At 58.4% G+C, this 15,023-nt stretch overlaps 1 protein-coding gene across 11 annotated transcripts in view; it reads right to left on the bottom strand.

Moving 5' to 3' along the window:
- Window positions 1–15,023, bottom strand: part of IQSEC1 (IQ motif and Sec7 domain ArfGEF 1) — a 197,209-nt gene that overhangs the window by 20,681 nt on the left and 161,505 nt on the right. For all 11 annotated transcript variants that reach the window (XM_037523813.2, XM_054700601.1, XM_054700682.1 and 8 more), the window contains 4 exons: window positions 13,219–14,468; window positions 5,055–5,216; window positions 2,535–2,657; window positions 1,083–1,249 (listed from right to left, as the gene is read on the bottom strand). In XM_037523813.2, the coding sequence (XP_037379710.1) occupies window positions 1,083–1,249; window positions 2,535–2,657; window positions 5,055–5,216; window positions 13,219–14,462 (1,696 nt within the window). In that variant the 5' untranslated portion in view covers window positions 14,463–14,468. The remainder of the gene's footprint in view (window positions 1–1,082; window positions 1,250–2,534; window positions 2,658–5,054; window positions 5,217–13,218; window positions 14,469–15,023) is intronic.

Below are 15,023 nucleotides of genomic sequence, written 5' to 3'. Positions count from 1 at the left end.
CCAGCCCACCATGGTCTTCCTAGGATCTTCAATTGTGCTCCTGGGGCCTGGGAAGCCAAGCTCAGTGCGGGGTGTGGGGGGTGGTCCTGCCTCTGCTCTCTGGGGGTTCCATTAGCTGTCCTGTGATTATGGGTTCCGCTGCCAGGGGGTGTACCAGGCAGGTTCACACAGGGAGGACCTAGCATGTTACCCTGCCCCAGAAGAGGAGACAACAGGATGGCAGTCTCATAGAAATAAAGAGAATAGAAAATAGCTTAGCAAGATCACAAAGTTGAACTTGATTCACACACTTTCAGAAAAAGATGATACCGTTTCTATAGGGCCCTTGGCTGCTACTGCTGGCGTTTCCTGAGGAGAGGAATGCAGCCTGTCTTCCTCCTCCAGGGACCCTAGACACACAGGGCTGCACTGTTGGCTAACATGGGAGGACAGCAGGGATGAGCCACAGGCTGAGCCCCAGCAAGAGAGGGCTGCCTCGGCCCAGGGCCCGGCTTGCTGGGATCCAGTGCTTTCTTTTTACCGCTTCCATGTCTATAATGCCTGTGGGGGCACACACTACTCCGTATTCCATTAACAGTAATGTGAGGTTCTACGTGTTGAAGTTAAACCACGAAAACAAGGCAAGTCAATTTGCGAGGAACACTGAGTGTGGAGGGGGCCTAGCAGTGATGGGGGCCAGGGCAGTGCCAGTCCCTCTGCCCAGCTCTCCTACTTGGAAACTCTGGGTTCCATCCTGCTCCCTCTGGGTCTCCCAGGTCTGGCCCGGCCGCCCACTCTGTGCTGAGCTGCTTTCTCAGGCCTCTGCAGGACTGTGAGCAACTCCCCCACTCGGCCTGCCAGAACCCTGCGTGTCCTTTCAGAACAAGCTGAAAACAGCACCTCCCCCGACAAGTGAGGTTCCCCACATCCCCCAAGACCCAGGTACATGCCTCTTAGTGCTCCTTAGGGCCAACACTCCCTGGGGGTCCCGGAGCCCGGCGTGACCCGTCACACCTGCCTCCTGCCCCCGTCCTATCAGGCGCCGGCTCAGAGGGTGTTTGAGGGATGCCTGTGTGGCTGAGCTCGGGGCCCAGGAAGCTCACCTCGGAGGTTCTTGACAAAGTCCTCCAGCTTCATCTTGCGCTCGGGCTTGACATTGGGGCTGTACATGTCCGTGTTGAGCAGGATGATGGCAAAGGCCAGGATGAAGATGGTGTCTGGGTTCCGGAACTGCCGCACCACCCCGGGGTTGCAGATGCAGTACCGCTGGCTGCAGGCCAGGGAGAAGGAGGACAGTCAGGGCAGAAAGTGGGTCAGGTAGCCCCTCACTCACTGTGGCCACCCCAGTACAGACATTGCACTATGGGCCTCAGTTTCTGCATCTGGTAAATGGGGACACACTTGTTCAGCAGAGTTGGCCCTGCCCACCCACTCACCCCTCCTTATGTCCCCCACCCTGTATCAGAGTGGCACAGGGCTGCTCAGCAGGAGGCCCGCATTCCCTAGCCTCCCTAGAGCTGGGCATAGCCACCCACCTTAGTTCTGGTCAATGGGATATGGCACCTGCAAGGCTGTACCTTAAAAGGCACCTTCTGTGCTCCCCCCTGCCTGGAACATGGATGTAACAGTGGACGCTGGACTTGCTACCTGGGACCTTGAGAGGACAGGAGGGCAGGCCCCACACCAGCTCAGAGATAAATTTTTGTCCTGTTTTAGCCACAGCTAGGGGGTATCTTTGTTATGGCAGCACCCTGCCTATCTTACTGTCCCTATTGCCTCGATTATACCTCCTGCCCCCCACTCCCAAGGGGCCCCCTTTACTGGTGACCTGGTGAAGGGGGTAATGGAGAGAGGCAGCGATAGACAGGGGGAGCCAGGAGGGGCATCAGACCTGAGGCAGCAGCCATCAGAGCATAGACGACGTGGGATCCCATTCTGTCTTCTCCATTAGTTGCTGCCTCCTCCAGGAAGCCCTCCTGGAAGGAAGTGGCTAATACTTTCCTCCCAGAGCCTGGGGTTTCTCCTATGCCCTTGCTCCTCTTTGGCCCCACCACCAGTGCTGTGCCCAGCCAACTGGGTATCTCCACATCCAGCAAGGAGCACAAAGGCTGATGCACAGCCAGTGGGACTTGGTTTTGGGAAGAAAGATGGCACAGTAACAGCCACCCACTGTCATGCCAGGCATAGGGCTTAGTTGGTTAATCTTTCTGCCCTCTCCAGGATAGGTGCTCTTGTTAGCCCAACTCTCCAGGCAAGGAAGTGAGCACAGAGGTTAAGTAACCAGCACCAGGTCACACAGCAGATAAGAGGTGCAGGGGGGTGTTAGAACCAGGCATCTGGCCCCGTGGCCCCAGTGAATGAGCAGATGGATGACACACATGGGCCCATAAATGAATGAACGATGGATGACGGCCAGCAAGACTTGGAGGAAGACAAAGCCTGTTTGAAACCCTGGCTCTTACACTAACCAGCACGGTGCCTGCACCCAGGAGGGGCTGCTGCCTCCTCCCCCTGGTGAGATCAGCCACCTGAATGTGCTGTGGCCCAGACCTGACCTGAAGGCCTCGATGAGCCGCTCCACCTTCTGGGCCTCCCCCTGGACCCGGATGTGCGCCTGGAACTTTCTGAGTGCTTCATCCAGCTCCATGGCGGAGAAGTCCATCTCGTCCACCACGCAGCTGAAACAGGGACAAAAGGCCCGCGTCAGCAACCCCTGACTCTGCAGCCTCCCTGCTAGGTGAGCACATGGAGCAGGGTGGGGGCACAAATGGAGTGCAGGGAAGGGCTGGTGGCCACCCAGAGGCCCTGGGCACAGATTGCCTCTTGCTCTCCTCCAGGCAGCAAACATTTCAGACTACAGCCCAGTGATGCTGATGGGGAGCCCATGGCCCCCCGGAGCTGCAGGGAAAGGTTCGTGCTTATGTTTCTGCATGTACTTTTCTAAAAGGGGGCCAGGGCTTACAGCTACTTTTCATAAGAGCCTGGGTGTAGAGATGAACTGGCATGGGGCATGCGGTAAGTGGGAGGTTGTGGTCTTCCTGTGTCAGTGAGGGAGGAAAGGTGCATGGGCTACCTGTGAGGGGTGAGGTGAGGCCCCAGGGCACCCGGGGACTGTGCTCCAAGCACCCTCGAGAGTTGGGGTGGGGGGAGAGGTGGCTGGGCTTTTTGGGGTGTTTTGAGAAGGGCATCTGTTCTGCCCTTGCCTGCCCATCCAACAAGCAGAGGACAGAGCTGGGCTAGTTCCATCCTAATCACAGCCAACCCTCAGCTCAGCCTGCTGGTCCCTGCTTGTGACCTGAAGGGGGAATGTGGGGGCTACACCAGGGACCCAGGTGGCAGGTATCTGGCCGATCCCTTTGTAATGAAGCCATGACCACTTTGGTATGACTGCAGAGGCCTCCGACTTGGGGCCTCAGCCCATTCCCTGAGTCCTCCCTCTGCTGGGGCAATGGGTCCAGGCATAACTGTGAGGCCCCCAACCTCCTCGCAGAGCTTGCCATCTCCTGGGGTAGCAGTTTTTGTGGGGAGGGGACAGGACAGGGACGATTTGCTGACCAGCATCAGGGTAAGCATGCTGGAGTGGAAGGACAGGGGCTGGTGGCGGGGGGAAGGGGCTCGATACTTCCTGAGGTCACTGCTATTTTCTGATGTAAGGAGAACAATGCTCGGATTTCCTGCGGACCAGGAGCTGCTTAGGGAGGGTGTGCGGGAATGTCTGCAGCTCTAGCTGGCTGGGGCCCCACTCAGTAAGGAGTTAATCTGTTTCCCCCCCGAACCATTTCTAGCCTCAAAGAGGGGAGAGGGGCATGGACACACTGGCATGCAGCAGGATTTTCCAGACCAGGCTGGAACAGAAACACTGGGCAGGAGAATGCAGGCCAGGAGGGTGTGTTGGCCAAGGAAGGTGCAGACTCCATGCTGCTGGGTGCCGGGCACACGCCAGCCACCACCCACACCTCTGGCTCACAGCCTCTCCTGCGTGTGGCTGAATAGACCATGTGTGTCCGTGTGTGCACGTGTGTGGGAATGTGCAACGGGATGAGTGTGTATGCGACTCAAGGAGGGGAGCACCCAGGCCAGGCCTCCCCCTCCGACCCTGCACATCCTCACTAGTGAAGCAGAGGCAGTGGTGCCGCCGGCCACTCCCGGAAGTGAGCATCAGAGGCGGCAGGACACGTTTCCCTCACGTGAGACCACAGGCTGCAGAGCTGCCCCGACCTGGGGTCCGCTCCCCACCGGCTCTTTCCTTCACCTGGCGTGGAGGCGGTGGACAGTTGGAAGGCAGCGTCACTGTTGCTGTGGCCAGCTCTCTGCTCTGATCTCTCCCAGCCTGTAGGGCCACATCTCGGTGTAGCTGACAGGTCAGGAAAACCCTCAGCTACAGACCCGGCAGAAGGACACCTGCACCGGGCCATCCCATCCCTCTGGCTCTGGGTCTTCATCTGTGAAGGGAGCCAGTGCCCGCCACACCTGCCCAGTGAGAGGACGGGGCAGAACACAGCGTGGGCTCGGGGCACGCGAGCCCTTTCGCCAGGGCTGTGGTGTCAAGGAGGAACACAGGCATGCAGGACTTCTCACAGTTGCCAGCAACACCCAGGGAGCCAGGCACCGTCTTTCTGTGGGGTTCCAAGTTGTTGAGAGTGCTGTGCCCGTTGGGGGAGAAGGGTGGCCTCACACCCCAGAGCTTCCAGCTAGGGCAGGCAAGACAGGGCTCTATTTGGGGCTGCCCACCAGGAGGCACTGGGGTCTCTCTTAGCCAGCACCCCAAGAATATCACAACAGATGGCAGTGAGGTCAGGGGAAGGATGACAGACACCCAACTCCCAGTGCTGGGGTGGCGTGGGGACATTGAGGGTACACACAGGACATTGGGGGGTCAGTGTGTATGACACGGAGCCCGAGGGTGGATGCCTGGGAGGATGTGCTGTGCGGGTGTCTGCGTGTGTCAACAAGGGAGAAAAGTGGGGAGTACTGGGGGTGTGTATCAGCAAGCAGGCAAGCCTGACACCATGCTTGCACAGAGCAGGGGCCTGTCACGGGGCATATCCCTGCTCCCTGCCAGTCCCCCAACTCACTCGAGCACGTCACGGTTGAACTGCTTCTGCCGGTTGCCGAGGAACTCGCCGATCATCTGCCGGCTGAGGCCCTTGCGCTGCAGCAGGAAGTGGGCCACTCCCACCGGTGTGTCGGGCACGAAGCCGCGCTCGATGAGGTACTGGATGCCCTTCTCAGGCTTCCTGGGGGGACAGAGGCCCATTCAGTCCCAGCGCCCCCTGGCTCATCCACGCCTGCACTCAGCTCTCACCCCTTCTCCTTGAGCCCATGATGGGGCCAGCTACAGGAGCACAGCTGTGGGTGCTGGGGCAGAAGCCCCCTCCTCGCCACCCTGCACTGCCCCACGTCCTGGGCACACATAAACATCCTCTCCCCAACCTCATGCAATCTTCTGCAGAGAAGCTTCCAGGTAACAAGCAGCCCAGCCCAGCACACACCGGCCTGCTCCCTCCGGCACCTGTAATCAGCACTAACACTCTACAGCTGTTGGGCCCTTGCTGTGCAGTGTCACGTGGCTCAGCCTCTTCCCTTCCAGTCATGCTGGCCCTTGGGGTCTTGTCACTGGTGCTGTGCAGGCGCCCAGCAGCCTGGTGACCTTGCCAGGGGCCTCAGCGACCTGCATGTGATGACCACTGAGTTAACACAGTCAGGCGCCTGGAACAGGCACACAGTCAGCACTATGACAGGTTCTTACGATCTGTCCCAGTCTATAGGAGAGGAGTTGGAGGCACAGCTCAGGCCCCTAGAACTGGCGTCCACCTGGACGGGGAGCCATGAGGCCCAGGCAGGGCCCTGGTGGACTGTGGGGGTGGAGGCTCCCATGGGGTTCATCAGTGAGTCGAGGCAAGCCCCCTCCTCCCTTGGGGCCTCTGTCATGCTGGCCACAAAGTATGACATGCACTCAGGTGTCACAGACAAGGGCCGGTGACCAGAGGGGACAGTGTGGTGTGAGGGGGCCACAAGTGGGATTGATCACTGACCCAAGGAGCTATGAACCCCTGGTGTGCATGCAGGCCCTGTCAAGGTGGAGGCAGCTGGGTCACCTGCTAGTGGGTCAGGCCCTGCCCTTTGCCCTAGCAGGTAGAGGCCAGTGTTGTGCTGTGCCCCAAAGCGGGGAGGTAATGGCCATGGGAGGTAGCAGCATCCAGCAGTGACTGATTATCCACAGGCGAGCCAGTGGCAGCCTCAGGCTGCAAGGTGACCCTGCTATTTTTACCAGGATGACCATGTACCCTCACTCACCCTCAGGGGCTCGGCTGGGAGCAGCTGCTGGCCAGCTGGGTCCAGGCACAGAAGTGGTGACAGACTGGCCCTGCTCCCCCAAACCCCACTTCTGCAGCTCTGGGGTCTCCACCCAAGAACCCCCCAGGTCCAGGGCCTCTCCAGCCACTTGGCCATTGTTGGGGACACATGGCCAGGGAAGGTCACAATCCCTTGCTGCTGCTTCCATATAAATACAGGACCCCAACCGATGCCCGCACCCCCTGCACTCAACTTCCAGTCACCAAGGCTAGCCCACACAATGGTAACACAGAAATTCTAGTGAGCTGCCAACTAGACTTAGAATCTCATTCGGAATCCAGATTTCAAGCTTCTCTTGAAAAATCAGACAGCCTGGCATCTCTGGGGCCCGCAATCTGTATGGCAATGATTGGAAGGGGTGGGGCTGGGTCACCCACCTACCCAGGCCTGCCTGGCCCATTGAGGCCCCACTCTGGTGCCCTGTGCAAGCCCAGGCAGGCCCAGTCCCTCCTGCTTTTCTGGGTGGCCGCTTTCCCTTCTCTGCTCCTTCCTGGGTTTCCACAATGCCATGCAGTATCACAGGCTTCCAGGATATGGATGCATCCATCCTGGAGGAACGCAGAGCATGGTGGGTGAGGGTGGAACATGCTGTGGGAAGGAGAGGTTGTGGGAAATGTGGACTCCCCACCGAGTCAACACCCTGCGCCTCTCCGCACGCGGCTCTGCATGCAAGGGTCATGGGCTAGGAGCAGGTGTGCAGGATGGAGGACCCATGAGGCCGATCCACTCTGGGGTGGCAGGGGGACTCCTGGGGGGCTGAAAAGGAAGCAGGGTGACAGGCCGATCACCCAGGGCGTGCTGCTCCAAGTGGGTGAGGAGCCCTGGTATGTCCTGGCAGGGCAGGGCCGGGGCCAGAGGTCCTTGGGTAAGAAGCTTCCTCTGGCTGCCCTGTAGAGTCAAGGCCAGGCCTGAGCTGGGAACGCAGCCAGGAGACTCCTGCAAGCGTTCAGGAAGGAGTGCAGGAGGTGAGGAGGTGTGGCCAGTTTAGGACATAGTTACGGGATAGAGATAACAGATTGGATGCGAATCTTACGGATCCTTTACATTTTCCTCCTCAGCCTGGATCCTAAACCCAGAGCTGGAGGGATAGATTCCATGTTGTAGCTTTCACGGCAAAACCACAGGATGGAAGAACCTGGACCCACTGGGCCTTGACCAGTGACCAGGAGTTCACTGGGCAATTGAGAGGAAAGTGTAGTGGTGGGTATCAGGTGGGTGGGTGGGTAGGGTGCACACCAGGCAGGCAGGGCCCTGGGGTTGGGACAGATGTGACTGGTGAAGGAGACAGAATGGCTTTCTTTACACTGGGGAGTGACCTCCCTGAGACTAAACAGCTAGTGCACTGGATATCTGCTGGTAGACCCTGCCCAATCGGGCATTGCCAGTGTCCTCCCCTGACCCGCTCCCACACAGAGCTCTGCGCTGACTGCTGAGGGGACCTGTACCTGCATGCCCTGCTGAGCATCACCATAGATCTACTGGGGACAGCAGCGCAGAGTGGTGAGTGGCCACCACCCTACCTGCTCCCCTTGCTGCAGCAATGGGGCCACACGATGTGTGCTGGTTAAACAATGGGTACGAAGGGAGCATGGTGCTCCCTGTGGGTGCCTTTCCAGCACCTTCTCATGCCACAGAGAATCAGGAAGCCCACGTGGATGTCTCTGCCCACCTTGTTGCTGAGACTAGAGGTGCACAGTCCCTGGCCAGCCTAGCAGGACATGGCAGTGTCACATGACAGAGCCACCCAGGCTGTCAGAGAAGGGCTAGTCTGGGCAAAGTGGGCCACAGGGCTTCATGTTCCAGGCTCAGACACAGAGGTAGGGCGCTGGCCCTCCGGAGGTTTCCTACACGGGGACTGTAGGCCTCGAACACTTCTGCCTGGGCCTTCAGGCTCCAAGGACTGAAGACAGAAGGGACCAGGGCTCCTCTGACTGCTGGATACCCCTAAATCCAGCAGGACCCGACCACACAGAGCACACCCAACAAGCAGGACATCTGTGTCAGGCTTGGGGGCACCTGTGATTTGGAGCAGCGCTGCTTTCCATGTCACCAGGACACTGTTTTGAAAGCTTTCAGTCTGCAGCCGCATTACCCTGAACACGCACCATCTCCCTGAAGCTTTGCAGGGCCCCTAACCCCCACAAGACAAGTTCCAGGCTCCTCGGCCCTTGATTCACTGCGTTCCACAATCATTTATCGAGCTTCCGTTCTGAGCCAAAGTCCCCGCCATGAAAGACATGCAGTGTGGGTGGAGCCTGATAAAGGAGGAAGGGAGGTCAATTCCCAGGATACTGAGATACAGCACAGAAGCCTGAGCTCAAATTCCAGCTCCACTTACCAGCTGGGTGACCTAAGGTAAGTTACGTGACCTCTCCGCGCCTTGGCTTCCTCATTTGTGTAATGGGAGCAACAACAGTGCACAGAGTGGCGTTGCTGTGAAGGTTAAGTGAGAGAAAATGCCTCCAAGCCTTCAAAACATATTGTGGGGAAGGCCAGTGTCAGCAGAGCTAACCAGGGTGATGCCACGGTGACCTGGAGAAGGCATGGACTTTAGTAGGCAGGGGTGAGAGGAACAGTCTGGAAAGGCCTCCTAGGGAAGGTGGCACTGAACCTGGAGCCAGGAGGAAGGTCCTCATTGGAGGGGACAGCCAACCAGGGCCTTATTGGCAGTAACCACAGGGCACAGCAGGGTTGAATGTTCTAAGATGCTCAGCAAGAAAGAGCGTGGGTCTTTTAACTCACTCCTTTGCTCAAGAAATCCTGAAAATTTCCCTCTACCTTTCCTACCCCATCACTGCTGCTGAAGATCAACAATGTCCAGGCCCCCAGTTCCTCTGAGGATACCCCAACTCCTCCCTTCTCTAGATTTCCGACTTCCACCCTCAAGAATGCAGTGCAATGTGCGGAGGGTGACATTCTTGACGCCTGACCTGCTTCTGCACTGGGTCTGCTGTCTTCTCCCTGAAAGGCGTGGAGTGTGGAGGTCAGAAGGGAGCAAGCTGCGGCCCCACCCACCCCACCCCACCACAACCAGCCTGAGCGATCCCCAGGCTTGCTGGGCCGCTTTTCATGACCCCAGTTGCTGATGTAGACGCAATCAGGACAGGGAGGCACAGATGGGCCTTGCCAGTGGCTTCCCTCACATGCGTGCCCCATCCTGGGACTCTGGGCAGTCAGTGGTGGGCACTGAGCTCTCGGGGCACGAGAGGGCAATCCTGAGGTTGTGGGCTATAGCTGGGGATGGCCGACTTGCTGAGTGCTCTGTGGGCTCTGTTCACCGGGGCAGTTCCTGAGCCTACTTGGGTCCACCACCCACTGCGGCCCAGCCCTGGCAGGCCTTGGCTGTCCAGCTCCCACCCAGCTCTGCCTGGCTCAGCTTCCTTTCTAGGGGCCTGGGGCTCTATCGGCTTAGAGACAGACTTCAGCTCCCTGGGCCACGTGAGACTCCAGGGGAAACTGTCTAAACCAAAGAGCTCTGGGTTTGCTAAGAAAGGCTCTACTCCTCACTTAGCATTGTTTTAGAAAAGCTCCCAGGCCGGGAGCAAGGCCAGTGCTGTGTACATGGGGTCCCCACTCTGGAGCCCCTTGTTGGTCGGGGGCTTGTTTTACATGGAGTCCCAAGGCTCCCGCCACTGTATGTGGCTACCCTCCCTTCCCACTTCATGCACAGAGCCAGACTCGCTGCTATCTGTCCCTCTTGGAACTCTACACCAATCCTGAAGCTGCAGTGACCCAGCTGTTCTAGATCTGCACCACTGGGTAAGGAAGCACTGACCACTGTGGCTGCAGCCCTTGTGCTGTGGCCAGCGTACCTGAGGGGCTGGATGGCTGCAGTTAACAGTCCCATCTTGCCCTTCAAGGTTGTCAACTCTGAGTGGAAGGCAGCCCCAAGGGGAGCTCGTGCAGATGCTAATCCTCCTGGGGATGCACAGCTACCAGGAGGGCTAAGAATGCCACTTCAGAGAAACAACAGAAAGAGCCAACACAGTTCTAAGAATAACAAAAGAGGGTCTCCCTGGTGGCGCAAGAGGTTAAGTCTTAGTGCTATGAAACTGATCAGTAGCCATCACAGCATGTGGGGCTGCACAGGGCCTTGGGGGAGGCGTGCAGCACCACGCTGGCTGCTGAGTGGGCGAGATAACCCAAGCACAGAGCCACGGTCATGATGGAGTCAGAGGGAATTTCAAGCCGATGGAGAGAGGACAGACAACAGACTGCCAGAGGCTGACAGACTTATCTAGAATACCAGAGGCAGAGCCCTCGCCTGGTACCAGCCTCCAAAAACAAGTTCCAGCCCTGAAGGGAATACGGCAGAGCTCTTTCAGTCTGACATGAAAATCCAAAGTAGTAAAAAAAACAGAAAAACATGGATGATTTGACTAATTAAAATTAAAAGCTTCTGTTGGATGACAGAAGCATAGAGTTAAAAAACATAGCTAGGGCCTCCCCTGGTGGCGCAGCGGTTGAGCGCTGGGCTGCGAAGCTGCCCACAGCCTCTGCAGCGCCGGTTTGATGCCCGGCTGCCGGCGAGGGTCCCACATGGCGCGCAGACCTCTCCTGCCGTGCCCGCTGCTCCCCTCAGCAGTGTACTTTGGTCCTTCTGCCTGTTCTGCTCCCAGTTCTGGCTCTGGTGATTTCTCTCACCCTCCCACACTTCTGACTGTACCCAGTGCTTATATAAATAAATAAATAAATCTTTAAAAATTGTTTTAAAAAAAAATAGCTAAACCCTACCCATTATATACTTTGAAAGGGTGAGTTTATAATATGTAAATTATATCTCAAAAGAACAAGTCAAAAAAAGACAGCTAACAGAAAAAAAATATTTGTAATTACAAAGGGCTAGTATCCACAATATATAAAGAGCAAATAGTAAATCGTAACGACAACTTGATAGAAAAATGGGCAGAGAACAGAGCAGGCATTTAACTGAAGAGGAAATTCAAATAGCCCAAGACTACCCAGAAGTGCTCCCTCTCAGAAGCAACAGGGAAATGCGAGTTAAAACCACAGAGAGACACTATTTCTACCACCCCTTGGGCTGGGGGTGAGGAACAAACCTGTGTTGACAGGCATGTGGGGGGAACCGGAACTCTCAGATCCAGCTGTGAAGGAGGAAATGAGTAGAGGCCCCGCACTGAGAAGTAATTTGGTGGTTCCTGTTTCAGTTCAAAACAAGCCTAGCAGTTCCATCGGTCCCCCTCTGGTCATCTCCTCAGAGCCTCCTCAGGCACCTTGAGGAAGCAGAGGCCCCTGCATGGTGTGGACAGCCACACCAGGGGCCACTCCGCAGCAGGAACCCAGGGGCGAAGCACTGAAGGGAAGTGCTCTACCAGCAGACCTCCCACCACACTAAGGTGATCTATCACTTGGCCCCAGGTCACTCAGCCAGGCCACAGCGACACAGGCTGACACTCGCAGGGTTAACTGCCCCAGCACTGTCCACACCTGCCCCTTTCCTTCTCACACCTGTGGGCAGGGGCTGGGCTTCAGCCCCATCATACAGATGAGGACGCTACTGCAGGAGGCCACACTGCCCAGGGGCATGGGCAGGGCTAGGAGCGGGCCGGCCAGGCTCCAGAGCACTGGATGGACACAGAGACCTGGGGAGCGGCTCCGAGGCGACAAGCGAAGGGGTGTTATCCTCAGTGGAGGCTCTCACATTCCACGGTGCAAGTAGCATGTGCACGCATGTAAGACCCAGAAGAGGGCAGCCCCAGCAGATAGGAGGTTAGTTCTCTTCACAGAGAACCACAGCCCCTGCTGCCCCAGACAGGAGCCCCGTTCCCTGTACCCACCCTGGGGGCAGGCCTCTGGATCCCACAGCTAGCGCTTCCATTTGTACAGTGATGGCTCAAAGTGCCCCCAGGATGCCCCAAATCTGGGAAAACAGGAAGCAGGGGAGTGAGAGGTTAGTGCCAGGAACCACCAGGCAGGCTGGTCATGTCCATTCCATGTCCCCACCCTTCGGAGGAGTCAGCACTAGGTCTGGCATCTGGTGACCCCTAATTCTGGAAGCCCCCGGATGGAAATTATGTGAGATCCGAAGTTTAATAACCACAGCCAGGCAGGATGCCCTCCAAGGGAGTACTCGGCCCTCCTCCCCTCCCGCTTGCTATTTTTGGTGGTGCTAAGAATAGTCTGCTTTAAATACCCATCTCCCTCCTCAGATGTGCTCGCAGGACTGCCCCCACAGCACCTTTCCAGAACAGACAGGAGGGAGCAGCCACTCAATGGTTGGTGTCTACAGAGGGAGAAGCCAACAGGGCCTCCGACGGTCAGGGTGGGGCTGTGCAGGGCCAAGTCACACGTCTCCCAATGGACCCTGCTGAGACCGGCCGGCAGCAGTTTATCTGCGTCCTTCCATTCCCCACGTGCCTCCAAGGATGGCGGGCAGCGGCCCAGGGAGATCTCCCTTGGAAAAGGACCAGTGATGCCTGCCCTAGAGACCTTCCTGCCCCTCCACACCCCAAGGAGATAACCCTCCCCATAGTCATGCCGGCCTTCGTCTGATGCCTTTCCTAAGCATCGACTGTATGCCCACCACTGTTCTAGGTGCTGACGCGACCCCACGTCCAGGGAAATGACACCCCTCTCTCATGGTGCTTTACCACAGAGAAGTCCCTCATTTTGCTCCTGCTCAGCCTGAGTGTCTGTTCCCTCACCCGGGGTCCTTGGAGGGGGCCAGGTCTGGAGGCTGGGTGCTGGACCTGCTGCTCTCAGGACCCAGCCTCTCCTCCCCCCAGTCACGGCACGGAACACTGGAGACCCCGTCTCTCAGTGTCCTGCCCTCATGCCTGCTTTAACTCCCAGCCCATGCAAAGGCCCTGGGGCCCAGCGCTAGGCCCGCCTCCACTCTCCCACAGGGCAGCGGGCACTCACTTGTTGAAGAGGTTGAGGCCGATGCGGTAGTGCCTTTTGCGGATGACATCGTTGCTGAAGGCGGGCGAGTCCCAGCTGTTGCGGGTCTCCTTGTGGTAGGTCTGCTTGCTGAGCGTCTGTTCCCGCAGGCTGTCGCGGGACGATGACTCGGAGCTGCAGTTGATGGTGTCGTTGGAGTTGGAGGTGCTGTTGATGCTGTCGTTGTCTCCGTCCGAGTAGTCGGACTCGGACTTGCTCTGCCTGTTGGCGGAGCCGTTGATGGCCAGGTGGCTGTCCAGGGGCCTGGGGGGCCGGGGCCGTAAATCCGGCTCCTCCCGGGGCAGGCCCTTGGGGGGGCCGCCATGGGGGCCGTGCTTGGGGCTGCCCTGCTGCCCGCCGAGGCTGCGCTCGTAGGCACTCTGCCTCTTGAGCGAGCCTCGGTCTGAGCGGTCACTGAGGTCCACGGAGCTGTCGCTGGGCGGCTCGATGGTGAGCAGCGGGAGGTGCTCCACCCGTAGCCGCTGCTCTTGCCGCTCGAGCGAGGGCGTGCTCCGGCAGCTCGTGTCTGTATCCCCCTTGTCATCCTTGTGGGCCAGGGTCCAGTAGTCCTGGGCTGCACCCCCAGACCGCAGCCGTAGGTCTGACTCGGTGCTGCCCGGCCGGGGCCCGGCCTGTGAGAGGGGCAGGGGCGGTGACAGCTCCTCCTCGTCAATGTAAAGGGTGACGTCGCTGTACGAGGCTGTCATCTCGTCCAGCTGGCGGTGGTCCACGCCGTGCAGGGCCGGCTGGGGCTCAGCGTCACGGGCCCGCCCCGTGTCGGGGGCCGGCGCCTCCTCGGCGTGCAGGCTGCGGCAGTTGAGGGCATCGTCGATGGACTCAGCCAGTGACTTCACCTGCCGGGAGAAGGCGTCCTCCAGCTCCGTGATGGCGTCTGCGAAGTCGCTGGGCGGTGCCGGGGACTTGAGAACAGGTGGCTCACCAAGGTCACTGCACTCAGAGGGCACCAGGGCTCCCAGCTGGGCGTCATCCTCGGTCACGGAGACCTGCTTCCCCTCGAAGTAGGAGCTGTGTACCTTCTCGGGCCCCTCGAAGGAGAACTGCATCCTCATGTTGGACAGCACAATGCGGCGCGACATGCGGTTCTCTGACATGGAGCTGCGCAGGCGCTCGAAGTTCTTGTTCATCTGGTACTGGCGGAAGGCCGTCTGGATGGTGCGGGCTGCATGGCGGGTCACGAGGCGTCCCCCATACTTCCGTTCTAGCATCTCCACCTGAGGGGCGGGGAGAGAAGGAAAAGAGAGTGACCAGGGCCCCGTGTCGGCACAATATCCAAGTCCCAGCCTCTGGTGGTGTGACCTGGGAAGGTTGTGCCTATCCCAGAGTGCCCGCTGAGGCACGCTGGGGGCTGTGCAGAACAAGGGCTCCAGGGTCAGAGGAGAGGGAGAAACACCTCGCCAAAGAGCAGGCATATTCCCTACTTCTCAGAACCTTAAAAGGAGTGCTTTCCCAAACTCCTGGGGCCACTGCAGTCTTTGGTCCTGGTTCACCTTGCAGCTGGCTGTTTAACAGACACACTTTGGAGATGACGGAGGAGGTGAAGGCAGCCCCTCCAGATATGGAGATCCTGGGGAGGTAAAGGTCCAGGGATGGCCAAAGGTCTCAGCAAGGTCTCCTGAGGAAAGGCCACAGAGTTCCAGTCTCATTTCCTTGAAATGGCACTGATGGGGTGCTCCTGGCAGCCTGGGGATGGGGGGCTGGGTTTCAGGGAGGCCTGAGAGGATGGCTGTACTGAGAAGCAGGCTTCCGGTTCCAAGTCCGGCCCGTCC

The sequence above is a fragment of the Talpa occidentalis genome, unplaced genomic scaffold, assembly GCF_014898055.3.
Source record: "Talpa occidentalis isolate TD23 unplaced genomic scaffold, MPIMG_talOcc4v2.1 talOcc4.10, whole genome shotgun sequence".
In the NCBI taxonomy this organism is placed as follows: domain Eukaryota; kingdom Metazoa; phylum Chordata; class Mammalia; order Eulipotyphla; family Talpidae; genus Talpa; species Talpa occidentalis.
Note: the sequence above shows the minus strand (reverse complement) of the source record. Positions and strands in the feature narration are given on the sequence as shown.